At 36.6% G+C, this 15,293-nt stretch overlaps 1 protein-coding gene across 3 annotated transcripts in view; it reads right to left on the bottom strand.

Annotated features, from left to right (window-relative positions):
* Positions 1-9,978: 9,978 nt before the first annotated feature.
* The window catches only part of LOC106878981 (transmembrane protein 26), a 130,251-nt gene continuing 124,936 nt past the window's right edge, over positions 9,979-15,293 (bottom strand). For all 3 annotated transcript variants that reach the window (XM_089342979.1, XM_089342977.1, XM_089342978.1), the window contains exon 4: positions 9,979-14,443. In XM_089342979.1, coding sequence (XP_089199105.1) covers positions 13,691-14,443 — 753 coding nt within the window. In that variant the 3' untranslated portion in view covers positions 9,979-13,690. The remainder of the gene's footprint in view (positions 14,444-15,293) is intronic.

Here is a 15,293-nt window from a genome sequence, read left to right on the forward strand (position 1 = left end):
CTCGGGGTACCAATTGTAGTATTATTGGTCGGCAGATCAGAATTTTCGGCTGCAGTTGTTCTTTATTTGGGGTCATCAATTGTAGGGAAGTGCAGTGTGATTGCACAAATCGACGATAAAACCTACTAAACTGACGAAAGCATAGACCTTGTTATATAAGAACAGTCTACTGTAATATACTATTTAAAAAAAACGTAATATATTTCTCTAAAAGTTAAATATATTACATTAAAGTCAGCGACACAAGCAAGTTATCGTCGAAAACCCACGTGGTTAGTTACAAGGGATTGCCTAAATCGACGGAAAATAAATGTGCTAAAACTGACAAAAGGTAGTACTTGTTACTTCATAACAGTTTACCGTAATATATTGACTTAAAGAAAAAGTAATATATTACACTAAAAGTTTTAATATAGTAAGTTTAAACCTCAGTGAAACAAGCTAAAGGTATCGTCAATAACCGCGTGGTTACACATCGTAATTATATTTGCAATCGAATGTAAGAAGCAAAAAAAAGAATTGTTTTTGGAAGAAAACTTCGTACAAGAACAAGGATTTGGAATTTTACCTCTTACGAATAAGTATCCTTTTCATTTGTTCATTTTCTTTTAACTTAGGTAACATTTGAGTTACAACATAATCTTGTTTACTTTCTGAGAATTCACATTATAATTTTTCATTTAACTTTTATTACGACCACTTAGCTCTGATTCTCTTTTAAAAATAGAAACCATTTTGATTCTCTTTGAAAATAGAAACCATTACGAATCCCCCCCTGCCCACTTATTTTCACTATCGTTTCGTTTCTTTTCTTCGCTTTATCTCTACAAACTCTTTGAATTACAAATCCCATTTAGAATTACGAATTTTCATTTTTCATTTTGACTTTTTTTCGTTTTCCTACACATCTTCGTTACCTGCTCCCACTCTTTTTCATAAGTACCGCTTCCTCTCTCTCTCTCTCTCTCTCTCTCTCTCTCTCCCTTTATCTCTTTACACCTATCTCTCTCCCTCTCTGTCTTCCATATCTTACTCTTTTTCTCATCTCCCTCCCTCGCTTTCATATCTTCCTCTTCTTTCCATATCTCACTCCTTTTTCTCATCTCTCTCCTTCGCTTTCATATCTTCCTCTTTTCTCAGTTCTCTTCCCTTTCCATTGTATCTCACAACGCCTTCCTCTCCTTCTGTCACCTCACCCTCTCCCTCATATACTTTTCATTTTCCCCCTCTTCTCAGTCCATGTCTCCCTTCCTCTCACATCCTTCATCCTTTCTTGTTTCTTCCTCTCTCTCTTCCCATCCTCTCCCTCCCTCTGTCTCTCTTTCTCCTCCCATCCTCTCCCTCCCTCTGTCTCTCTTTCTCCTCCCATCCTCTCCCTCCCTCTGTCTCTCTAACACCCCACACTCCCTCTCTTCCTCATATCACCCTCTCTTTTTCCTTCATATCTCACTCTCTCTTTCCTTCATATCTCCCTCTCTCTTTCCCTATTCCCCCCCCTCTGTGTTTCTTCTTTTCTACCTCCCGCTATCTTTCACTTCCTCTCTATCCTCTACTCCCCTTCTGGGCTTAAAAAAAAACGAAGATGACACCAAAGTGGGAGAAGAAAGAGTTAGATCTTCTGTTGCGATCCCCCAAACAACATCATCACTGCTGCACTGAAGAATAATGGCTTTCACAGAACCACTGATCAGATAGAGTGGAAGAAGAATGAATTCCTCTGCTCGTATGCACTCATCAGACCACACATTGACACCCTAGATGTCATAATCGGAAACCATGGTGGAAAGGCTGATAAGGATGGAGATGAGGAAAAGGAAAAAACACCCGGAAGTCTCTCTGACCCAGTGGCTCCTCAAAAGAATGGATCACCCACACCTATGAACAACCAGGCAGAAAAGGATAGTGGAGCCAAGGAAGCAGCAAATAGAAGCCCCTCTGTGCCAGTGGTCCTACAAAGGAAAGGAGCCCGCACCCCAATAGATAACTAGAGGAAAATAGTACCCACAAAAAAAGGAAGAACAAAAAGTAGAAAATCCCAAGGTGGATCCGATGCCATCCAAGACACCAAAGGAAAGAAGAAATTTGGAAGGCACCCAAAAACTTGCAAATTTTACCTGCAAGGCAAATGTTGGCATGGGGAAAACGGCAAAAACTGCCGGTTTGCCCACCCAAGGGAGAGGAAGATCCTCATGCGACGACGGACGACAGTTGCAAATCGATTCAACCAGCATCCCAAGAATAGCCAAAGTTCTCGCCTAAAAACGACACTGATGGAGATTGAAAAAAAGCTGCAACAATCCTATGTGAGGGAGAGAGCAGACAAAGAAGCCTGGGTTATAAAAAACATTAAGTCAAACCCAAAGGCTTTTTTCATTACGCAAAAGAAACAGCCTCAGTACGCTGCAAGATTGGACCCCTCTCCGAAAAGGATGGCTCCCTCACAGACAGTCCAACTAGGATCAGTGAGGTACTGAATGGGCAATTCAAAAGTGTCTTCACCACTCCATTGGAGCACAGACAAGTGAACAAACCAGTGGACTTCTTTCCTACCTCCCCTATAACCAGTGAGGCAGTTACGATGGAATACATCAACATTAGTAAAGATGTACTACTAGCTATACATAAAGTGGACACAAACTCAACTGCTGGCCCTGATGGTTTCCCAGCAATCCTCCTTAAATCGTGTAAGCATGCCCTGGCAAAACCCCTCCAGATCCTCTTCCAAAGCTTTCTCGCAAACGGCAGACTGCCAAGCAAGCTGAAGGAGGGAATAATATGCCCAATCCATAAAGGGGGAAGCAGAGTAGATGCCAAAAACTATTGGCCTATCTCTCTGACTTCACACATCAGCAAAGTCATGGAAAGGATAGTCAGAGGAAAACTAATCGCATTCCTTGAAGAAAATAAATTGCTGAGTGATACCCAACATGGCTTTCGACCAGATAGGAGCTGCCTGACCCAGCTCTTACAACATTATGACTGGGTGTTGAGGCAGTTACTCAACAACTCAAATGTGGACGTAATATACCTTGATTTTGCAAAAGCTTTTGACAAAGTGGATCATGGTGTGATATGCCACAAACTGCATGATCTTGGCATAGCTGGAAAACTTGGAGAGTGGTTACATGACTTTCTAAAAGATAGAAGTCAGGCAGTTGGAAAACTTGGAGAGAGGTTACATGACTTTCTAAAAGATAGAAGTCAGGCAGTAGTGGCTAATGGAGCCACCTCTATGAAAACACAAATAATGAGCGGTGTTCCACAAGGCACTGTCTTGGGACCATTGCTTTTTATAGTCGCTCTCTCAGATATGCCTTCAAGTGCCCGGATAGCCACTCTTGCAATCTACGCAGACGATACGAAAGTCTCGCAGAAAATACAGAACTCCAGTGATGTTGCACACCTGCAGCAGGAGTTGGACTCAGTTTACAGATGGGCTGAGGATAATAATATGCAGTTTAATGCTGAAAAATTCCAAGCCCTGCGCTACCAACGCCCAAAACTGAATATGAAACTTACAAAGTACACTGGTCTGCAGGGAATTTCAATCCCAGAGCCTAAATCAGTGAGAGACTTGGGTATCGACATAAGTGATGATACCTCTTTCCAAGTGCACATTACCAGGATGGCAACAAAGTGCAGACGATTGGCTGGATGGATCCTGAGAACATTCAGAACCAGAGATAAGGAAACCATGATGATCCTCTGGAGGACATTCGTCCTCAGCCGCCTGGATTACTGCTCACAGCTGTGGTCACCCACCAGTCTGAAATTAACAGCAGACCTTGAAGCAATTCAGAGAAGATTCACAAAGAAGATTGTCTCTTTGCAACTGCTCAGCTACTGGGAAAGGCTGAAACAGCTAAGACTCTACTCCCTGGAGAGAAGGCAGGAGAGGTATGCAGTAATATACATCTGGAAGATCCTGGAAGGAATTGTGCCAAATTTTGGCATTGAAAGCTACACCAATGCCAGAACGGGACGACACTGCATAGTGCCAAAGATCCCAGCAATGCCATCGCGCTTCAGGACCAGTTACTGCAACAGTTTGGGTTTCAGGGGCCCACAGCTTTTTAATATTCTCCCAAAGAGCCTGAGGAACCTGCACAAAGTAGATGTAGGGGTTTTTTAATCAAAGCTGGATCTCTTCCTATCGAGAGTCCCAGATGAACCTACCTCGTGGCAGGAGGTGCAAATGAGGGTTGCTAAATCAAACTCCATTCTTCACTAAGTGCCACATATTGTAAGAGGCTCCCTGTAATAACAGTGCAGCAACACGGCGGTGCATCAGCATGGCCACAGCTCTAAGCTGAAACTATAAAAAAAAAAAAAATATATATATATAAATAAATAAATATATATATATATATATATAGAAAAGCTGAACATAAGAAGCATCAGTTGTGGTGTACAAGAGAGACGATTGCGCTGGTATGGACATGTGGTGAGAATGGATGAGGATAGCTGCGTGAAAAAGTGCCACACCCTAACAGTTGAGGGAACCCGTGGAAGAGGTAGGCCCAGGAAGACCTGGGCTGAGGTGGTGAGGCAAGACCTTCGAACATTTGGCTTCACCGAGGCGATGACTACTGACCGAGACCTTTGGAAATGTGCTGTGCGTGAGACGACATGGCAAGCCAAGTGAGATCGTTGCCAGTGCCCCTGGACTGGCTCTTGTGCGGGTGGCACATAAGATGCACCATTTTGAGCGTGGCCGTTGCCAGTACCGCTTGACTGGCCTTCATAGGATTTTCGAGCGAGATCGTTGCCAGTGCCCCTGGACTGGCTCTTGTGCGGGTGGCACATAAAAGACACCATCTTGAGCGTGGCCGTTGCCAGTACCACCTGACTGGACCTCGTGCGGGTGACACATAAAAGCACCCACTACACTCTCTGAGTGGTTGGTGTTAGGAAGGGCATCCAGCTGTAGAAACTCTGCCAAATTAGATTGGAGCCTGGTGTTGCCATCCGGTTTCACCAGTCCTCAGTCAAATCGTCCAACCCATGCTAGCATGGAAAGCGGACGTTAAACGATGATGATGATGATGATATATAAATATATATATATATATATATATATATATATATATTCAATAATAGGACGAATTCTTTTACAAGAATTTATCAAGTAGCTAGTGTGAAAAAACCTCATAAGGGAAAAAATCCATCATTTATTCCCGAAATATATATTTATATTTATATAACGGCATTACTATACAATAATGCCTCACGCTATGAGGGACTCTAAGGTCAGACTACCATAAAAATCACATTTTTACCAAACGCGAGGAAATGCAACTCTCAAAGCCAACCCCTTAAAAACAGACTAACTTATAGATCATGATTTCGTAGTTATTGTAGTATTATACAACCCCTACTCATCAGTATAATATGGTCAAGAGAAATAGAAGTAAACAGAAAATCAACACACCACTCGAACACCGTGTATCCAATATAGTATATAGAAGACTGTTCATCGCTGTTCCCCTATGTAAGTGGCGGGAATTTCGAATTGCATCTCGGTAAATATGCTTTTTTCTCAGAATAAATTCAGTAAATAAATCTCTCAGGAGAGAGATAAGATTTTTTTTATAAAAATAGATTTATTTTATTTTTAAGATTGAAGTAAGAGTTGCTTGGGTGGCTTTGTGGGCATTGATCTTGGTAAGATATAACTTAGCATGAGGGTTTCAATCCCTTCTTGAAATTATGATGGGGTTATATATTTTATCTTTATCCATCATTAGACAGTAGCCATACTGGAGCACCATGAATTTTTTTTTTTGAATAAATTGATACCTGCACTTTTTTGTAAGCCTGGTTCTTATTCCATGAGTCTCTTTTTCCAAAACCACTACATTATGAGGATGCAAACACACCAATGCCAGTTGTATCTTCCCAGAAAAATGTCCATATGCACTTTAACAACTGACACTTCTCATTTCTTTTTAGATTGAACCCCTTACAAATAATTAAGGGAGCCAGTCTAAGTTTTCAACAAAGGAAATCTGAAAATTTGAAGTGCAAAGTTGAATTTGTGCAAAGTGCAAAGAGAATTTGGGAGGGAATTTCAAACAGATTCACTTACAACACTTACAGAAGCAGACGGAACTGGAATGTCCACAAGAAATGCTTCAGAAGACTGTGCACATCAACAAGCCCCACAGTGCAAGAAAACAAATCAGAGCCATAATGCCAGAGTCGAAGAAAATCTGTGCAGCAAATGAGACAAGAATTTCAAAGGCAAACATCAATTGCATTTTGAAGTTCAGTCATTGGAAAGGTCATATTCCAAGAATAATCCAAACTCTTAAAGAAGATAATCCAGACCAAAGAGTGGAGTTAATTCAACTTTAAACAACAGCATTTCAAGTTCAGTTATTAAGATTTTTTTTTCCTTTAATGACAACTTGTGAGTGAATTAGACAAAAAATCATAGTTAATAAATTAAAGTTATATTTAATTATTGTTTTAATTAATATTTCTGCACCCCCACCTCTGGTTTAGGTGTCAAGAAGGGGTTCGTTTAATATAAAGAAATATTGCTGCACAGGTCAATTAATATACAAAAGTTTTTATTACACATAAGATCAACAAGTTAATCAGTGGACATAGATTAATTAGTGTACAAAGGTTAATTAGGATACGTTTATTAACAGGTCAGTTAGTGTACATTGCTTAATTAGAGTACAGTAGTCAATTTGTATTAGAGAGATAAATACTCACTTTCAATTCTAAACTCAGCTCTGCCAGATCTGATGACCATCCCTGACTAAGTTGACTCCATCTCACTCTGTGTAAAAAGTTGTTGAACACAACAACTTCTTTTGTCATGTGGCTCACTATTATAACAACTACTATTACTTCTACTACTACACAATACACACACACACACACACATTATATACACATACCTATATAGATACACATAAATACATAATACATATAAAGAGTGTGTAAGAAAAAAATGTGTGTATGTATGTGTGCGAGAGAGAGAGAGAGAGAGAGAGAAAGACCATTGTCAGAGGACATCATGAATCATAAAAAGTCAGGAGGTATGAGAGTTGAATATATTTAACTACTCGACATTCTTAGTGTAGGACCATTTTGCAGCCTTCTTCATGTAGCAATAATTTCAGCTTGGAATAAAATTATATTTACATGTTTGCATTACTATGCATTCCATGCATTATACAATACGATTGCATATTCCCAAATCAATACAAATAAAGAAAGCTAGCACATCAGATAACAATAACATCCATGGTGGCACCAATGACTCAACTCTAGGTAAACAGACACAATTTTTTCTCTTTATACATAAAATGTATGGAAGCCCGAAATTAGCTTGGTTTGATTACTAAAAATAAAGATATATTGTTTCATATTAATTAAGGTGTTAGATAGAAGTTCAGAAAGTTGACCATCCATAATATTAACAAAAACAGGAAGAGTTAAAAAGAGAAAATAAATTAATTAAAGTAAATATTAAAATATAGCTTAAAAAGTATATGAAATTACATATAAAGAAAAAAGACACACACATACACACACATATATATATATTTATAAATTAAATTTTATTCTCAGTTTTATACAGGAGTGTATACACACTTTTTATAATGCTCCACTTTCACATATATCCATAGGCCTGAAACAATATGTTATAAAATTTCCACATTTGAAGCAGAATCGAAGAAAATATTTATATATTCATAAGCCCACAAACTTTGTCTCCATAAAACACAAAGGTTAAAATGTCCCCATATTTATCAAACTGCTTAAAGAAAAGTGAACCCCTAAAGAGAAACATAGAGACTAATAACCTTTACGCCTACCCTTATCTTCTTGTGAACAAGATAAAGAAACTTCTACTGTAACAACACCATGACATGCTTGACTGATTACCTCCACCTTCCAATGAAAAACAAGAAATATCCTAGATACCATCAACAAGTAAAGAAACATACTGATCAGCTAAAACATGCCATCTACTTAAATTCTTTCAGGAACCCCCAAAAAATTTCGTTCCAAGAAAGTTGTTACACCCAATTACCAAGTTTTCAAATACTGGACAAAACTTGGGACTTTGACTGTTACATTGTCAAAGCAAAGAATTAAATCCAATAAAACAAAGATAACTAAGACTGTTGGCACATCCTCTAACCAAAAGAACTTCCTGTACCTATCTACATACTATTTGTGAACAATTAAAAAACTATCCCATGACGTGAAGCTGACACTCTTAAATATACACCCATATGTACAAGGTTCTACATGCATAATTAAATTCCAAGCAATAACATAACCCCAAATTTAACCAATAAAAATTTCTCCATCACAACCTACCCTAACAGCCTAAGGAAATTTTTATCTCAACAGAGGCTACATAAAGCAAAGATTGATTTCAATGCATTGTGTATTAACATTGGTTTAGCCGGCCGAAACTGAAGCCACTGTCAGTATTATTCTTGTTAAAGAATAATAAATTTGTATTCTACAAAAGTATAGAGTTATCTTCCAGATTAATGTAAAATTGTTTTTATTATAACTGGTGATAAAAAAAACAACCCTCTTTTACTAGTTTCAGTCATTTGACTGTGGCCATGCTGGAGCACTGCCTTTAGTCGAGCAAATCGACCCCAGGACTTATTCTTTGTAAGCTTAGGACTTATTCTATCGGCCCCTTTTGTGTATATCCATATAGACATTTATATATACATATAGATATACAAATATATGCACATACATGTATGTATAGATACATACACATAAACATGCACACATATATATATACACTCATAGAAAAAGTAAAGACAAAATATAAAGACACATATATATACACTCACAGAAAAAGTAAAGACAAAATATTTGCATCACCTGAAAAACATTTAATTTAAATAGAGAATAGTGTATACACATGCACTCACACATACAAACACATACATATATATGTACATATATAGAAACATAATTATCAAGTTAGGAAAGATGTGAGATCTAATGGATACAAATTAATTGATTAATTAATAAATTAATTTGTAACCATTAGATCTCTGTTTTCTAACTCAGCAATAATGTTTGATATTTAACGATATTTTATATAATATATTCATTAAAGAAATATCTCTTCAAAATATGATATATTAAACCAGTGTATATTGGATAAAATATCCCTATAAGAGGTTTATATATCCTCACTGTGACTATATATAACCATATATACATACACATAAAAATGTCTAGACCTACTGAGATATATACAGATCTTACGTATAAATGAACCAATACATGCAAAGAAGAATAAAATGTAAACACATACAACTATCTAAACATACAGACATACATTTATACACACCTCAATATATCAGACAGGTATGTGATCTCGTATAGAAGATTATGGATGTAAACATATAGCCAATCCTTAATGCTAAAAAGTGAACACTTCTATCAGATTGGATCCGCCAACAGGATTATAAAAGTAATTTTAATGAACTGTGTATAATAGTAATAAAAATAATAATAAATGCCCTGATGCAGTCCCAGGCAGTGGCTCTCATGGCTTCTGATCTTAACTGATTGGAAGTGTTATCGTGTACATTGCTTTGTCTTAGTATAACAGTTGGGCTACAGCAAATATTTTGCTCAATACCACAGATTTGCTTGTCAGTTGTTTGACCTGAACCAGTTGAACATGTCCCTTGGTGGCTGACAATATGTGCATTTCTGATCATGAGCAGAAGTAGTGGGGGAGCATCATAACTATGTGTTGAGAGGAATTCTTTGGGATGTGAATAATTCACCTCTGGGAACACACATACTTCATTCATCATCCTTAAACAAGCTTTATTCATGGACCTTTCAAGTGGGATGGGCTACTCAACCTGAAGAAAAGTCTAACTGGGCCCCACCTGCAAGGTCATGTGCTGTTTATCTTAATATGAGATTACCATGTTGTGCACATATAGTTGTGATGCATGTGCCTGGTGTACCCTTATCAGACGGTAGTCATGATGGGTATACTGGGCTTCGTATTTTTGTACCCCAGTGTCACTTTGACAGCATATGCTGCTCTCTCACACAATAATAATAATAATAATAATAATAGACAAAGTCAATGAAGATTGTAAAGAAGTTTAAGGTGTAGGATTATAGAATCAAGGTGGTCTTCAGTAACAACTTCAATGATATACAAAAGATAGTTTAGACATACAATATAATAGGCTGGAATGTTATAAAAAAATGGGTAATAAGTAATTTACAAATAACGGAATGTCTGAATATGGTCTGATAAATAATCTATTATTAAGGTGAGACAAAATAATAGTTAACCATAGGTTTGGGAATTATACAATTGCTTTGATCTAGGCTATAATATTTATAGGTGCAATAATTAAGTATAAGGTTAAGTACAGTTAGCATATAGGACCGATTTGTATTGAAGGTGTTGGCATCTCATAATTAATTCATCATGTTGATTGATAATATTCGATTTAATTTTATTGATATGGAATGCCTCAGATACAAAGACCAAACCAATCACTACCACCATCCTTATAATGGTTGTGCATTACATACAACAGACCAAGCAAGTTTATTTCCAACACTCTTATCAATGAGCGAATGTACGAATTTAGCTAGAAAAGAACTACTAACCTTGTCTTTATGTCTGATTGTAGATTTGTGATTATTCCAATGAAGTTTCAATGATGAAGAGGATGCACCGATATAAACATTTGTCAAAAGCAGTGATAGAGCACCTATACACTATATTTTGCTTAAGGCACTGGTTATTAATAGGACACAATGATTTCTTATGAAAATTACATAGAGCAAGATTAGTCTGACTTTTGGTAGGTATGATGGTTTCAGTGACTATCATTAATAGTTCTTTTATTAGAATCAACTACATCAATATGTTGATTATTTGCAGCAGATGTTTTATTTCAGTTATTTAGATGGCTATGAATAGTACTATTAGATGGACAGTCAGTAGTTTGTATTATTATAAATTGCATAGATCAATTTACTATGGTTAAATTTTACTATATATTCAGCAATATTAGGCATGGTTGAGTAAGCCAGTTTAACCATGTGTCTATTGAAGATTTTATGATATAGGACTTAGGGAAGTGTTTTTCTGAAGCTTCAAAAGTTTTCAAACCAAATTTCAAGCAGCTTATACAATGGAGGGGAGGGGATGAATCACAAAATATTCCTACATAAACTATTGTTATTTTTATTTTTAAGCTTATTCCAATCTGATGTTGTGGAGCCTAAAGTAATTTAGCAACATCTACAGGGTTACTTTTATTAATGTCGTTGTTATTATTATTATAATTTTAAGGTGCTGAGTTGGCAGAATCATTAGCACTCTGGACAAAATGCTTAGCAGCATTTCCTTTGTCTTTAAGTTCTGAGTTCAAATTCAATCAAGGTTGACTTCATCTTTCATGCTTTCAGGATCAATAAATTAAGTACCAGTTGAACACTTGGGTCAATGTAAAGGACTTACTCACTCCCTCAAAATTGCTGGCCTTGTGCCAAAATTTGAAACCAATATCATTATTATCATCATTAATGACTTAATCACTGATTTATTTATAATTTCACAAACAGATCTTTTTTTCTTTCTTTCTACTTCATTTACACCATTTTTGTAAGCTAGTTTTATGGCTGTTCACAGTTATTATATTGGGCATATCACAGGCATAACTCATATTAGTTTTATTAATTTATTATATTCAGATGGCAAATAATTGTAATTATCACCAATATATTTCTTAGGATATTCATTGGTATTTAGTTTCTGAAGTTTAGCACACGTATGATTAGCAATTGTACTAACACCTCTATCCTTAGTCCTTCTGACAGTTAAAGTAGGATTTAGTAAGTTTCTATTGTCTATGGTTAACACTTTTTCATATTAATTCGATATTAATTAGAGCAGGACATCCGTTAGATAACCTCGCAAGATTAGTAGAGGCAGGAGAATTAAAGCCTTTTGGGAGATGTGCTATTTTTTTCTTTATAATCAGCCCCAGCTGGAGCCTCGTTATAGTGGCTAGTATTATGGTCAATTATATCCTGGTTATCAGAGCAATGATATACAGGAGGATACACTTTTAACTAAGGAACATATGACAGCTCTAGGATTGTTTGAGAAGGTAGATGCTGATTTGGTTTATGGAAAGGCTCAAAGACCCAGACTAACATCTAGAAAATTTACTACTTTAGAGTTGTCATTAAATGTGATACACAAACCTACATTCTTAAAGTGTCTAAGTTTTTTTCTTCTTTGTTCTAACACGGTCATACAGTGAGCAAAGCATCGTCCCTATAAAGACCACTTTCAAGATTATGAAATTCACCTTTAATCCAAAATATTAAGTATATCTCTTTCTTTATTGCCCACAGGGGACTAAACACAGAGGTGACAAATAAGGACAGACAAAGGGAGTAAGTCGATTACATCGACCCCTGTGCGTAACTGGTACTTATTTAATCGACCCCGAAAGGATGAAAGGCAAAGTCAACCTCGGCAGAATTTGAACTCAGAACATAATGGCAGACAAAATACCGCTAAGCATTTTGCCCAGCATGCTAACGATTCTGCCAGCTCACCGCCCTAGTATATTTAGTATATCTCCACAAGATCAGTGACTTGTGTAGAGTTGTTCATCCCAAGGTGAGATTGCAGTTATCTTGACTTTTTTGTCTCTAGTCAAAACTTATTAAATTTAATTAGAGTTCTCATTGTGAGAGAGCCACTTCAGGAATAGAGCAGATTTTGCACTGGTTTCTGAATACAGAATTGTTTTGCATTAATATGCATGCCATGCATATTAATGCAAACATGTAAATATCATTTTATTCCAAACTGTAATTATTACTACATGAAGAAGACTGCAAAATATCCTGAGGACATCAAGTGGCTAAATAGATACATTCACCTCTCAAACCACCTGACTTTTTACGGTCAAGTAATTTCATTGATTGAATCTTCTGCATTGGGTTACTGTGTGGTTTGATAGCTGAGTCTATTACAGGAGCTTGCTGTGATAGCCACATAATTTTAGGACTCCATATCCCATACAACACACACACATACACACACATATATATGAAACTATCGTTTACTATGTTTTATTAATTATACTGATGTCTAAAATAAAATGATGACTAATGAGGTATTTGTTTTTTTTTAAGACATTCAAGAATTAATAAGGGATTTAATAAACTCTTCAGTTTCTTAAAACTCTGTGGAGCACCTAGAGACACTTTTCAATGCACTGTTTGAGAAGCCTTGTGCTAGATTTAAATGTGATGGTCACAGTTGGAGCATGATCAGAAGTTAGCCCATTTAGTTGACCTTGGGTCAAACAAAAACTGAAAAAAAAACCATCCTTGTAACAATGTCCCAAAAGAAATTCAGTGTAAAAAAACCCAGAAAGCAACAACAAAAGAAATAAAAGTTAAGAATTTTAGGAATACTTAGTGGTGCCATCTTGTGGTGAGGATGATTCTCATGGCAAATCTGTTGACTGTCCTGGACGAAGAGAGAAGATTAATAGAATGTCCTTTGAGTATTGTTTGTGTATGAGTGTTTGTTTTTGTTGTTTGTGTATGAGTGTTTCTTTTTTTTTTTGCAAGAGAGAATGGTTATTGTATCTAGGATGAGGGGAGGTGTTCAAATGGGTGAATTGATTCTGTCTGTGGTCATGGACCGAGTCATTTTGTTTTGATTTGGAGGGAAAAGTGGTTTGTTGGTGAGATGTTGGTGAGAATGGCTTGAGTGCAAACTAGAGTGACTCATGTGTGCTTTACCCTTCCTCGAGGACAAATGAGGTAGACTCGATGGTTGTTGTTGCTGGTAGACAGGTAACAACTGGTGACTGGACGAGTTCAGAGCAGGCTGGCTCAATTGGTGAGTCCTGTAGAATTCCCGGCCCCTTATACGCCCGTTGGGTTTACTGGGAGACTGGTTCATCGGCAACATGTTCCTTTGAGTTGGGAAGTTTGTTTCTGTTTCATGAATGACTCGAACTGTTTGGTACTTCCGGTTGGCATGAATCGGTAGAGATATCTTTGGTGAATTTGATTTCTTCATCTGTATCTGTACAACCACAAGTCTGTAGATTAAGAGAATAATGACGAGACTGTTTTTGGATGTGAAGAACATATTTGTGTAGCTGACCACTTTGTACTTGAAGATAAGCATCAAACGAAGGGCCAAGAATGGGCCGTCTTGCAGAAATATTGAGATCATAATACCATAGACATCAGCTTGGCAACAGTTTTTCAAGCGTGATGTACGTTCTTGGGATACCAGTCCTGACTGGTCATGACGGGCGCTGGATGCTGTGAGAACCAATGAGAACTGGATCAAACTCATTGACCAAATACTCAAGATGATTATACACAGTAACTTGTTATAACGAACCTGTACAAAATAAGAAATTTAATGAGTTTACATGTCATTAAAGCAGCTAATGAATTTAATAATTGTTAAAATCCTATTTTATAAATCAAATTTAACCATTTTGCATTCAGATTAATCTATCAAATATTAGGCTTATTTATTCACATTATTTTTAATTAGTATGTAAATTTTAATTACTAGTTATCAGGAATGTGTTATACCACTAAACTTAGTGGGTATTTAAACAATATGATGGTGGATGGGTTGGATGTGGTGCTGATGACAGAGAAATAACTCCTGAAATGTATATATACACCCATTACCTATTTTTCCTATCTTCAATTGCATTCTTCACATAGGTGTATTCGTATACGTAACATCATAACTTACAGTACTGGCTCTGGATTCACTAGAAAATCTATAGTTAACCAGTTATTTTGAATTGATTTGACATTATGCTGTAGTTTTGAGATTTTGATGATGTGATTGTTTATTTTTTAAATGACATTGTGGTAGTGATGTGACAGGCTAGATCTGGCCAGTTTGAACATAAAACGTAGAATATTTGGACCCTAGCTGCTTTAAATGCTAAAGGGTTACATATATACATAATGGGAGAATTTACGGAAAAAACAACAGACGAAGACAGGTGGTGTAAACAACAAATAGATGTATTAGTTTAACGCTCGGGAATAGAGAAAGTCTTTGACGTTTCGAGCTATGCTCTTCAACTGAAAGGAACACAGAAAGAAATAAGGAGAGAAACAAGGAGAAAAAAAATATAAATGTAGTGGTCAACGATATATATATATATATATATATATAAATATATAACTCTAGCATTTAGATTACTCTGTCAAATGTAAGCTTT

The sequence above is a fragment of the Octopus bimaculoides genome, chromosome 26, assembly GCF_046866305.1.
Source record: "Octopus bimaculoides isolate indiv1 chromosome 26, ASM4686630v1, whole genome shotgun sequence".
Classification (NCBI taxonomy): Eukaryota; Metazoa; Mollusca; class Cephalopoda; order Octopoda; family Octopodidae; genus Octopus; species Octopus bimaculoides.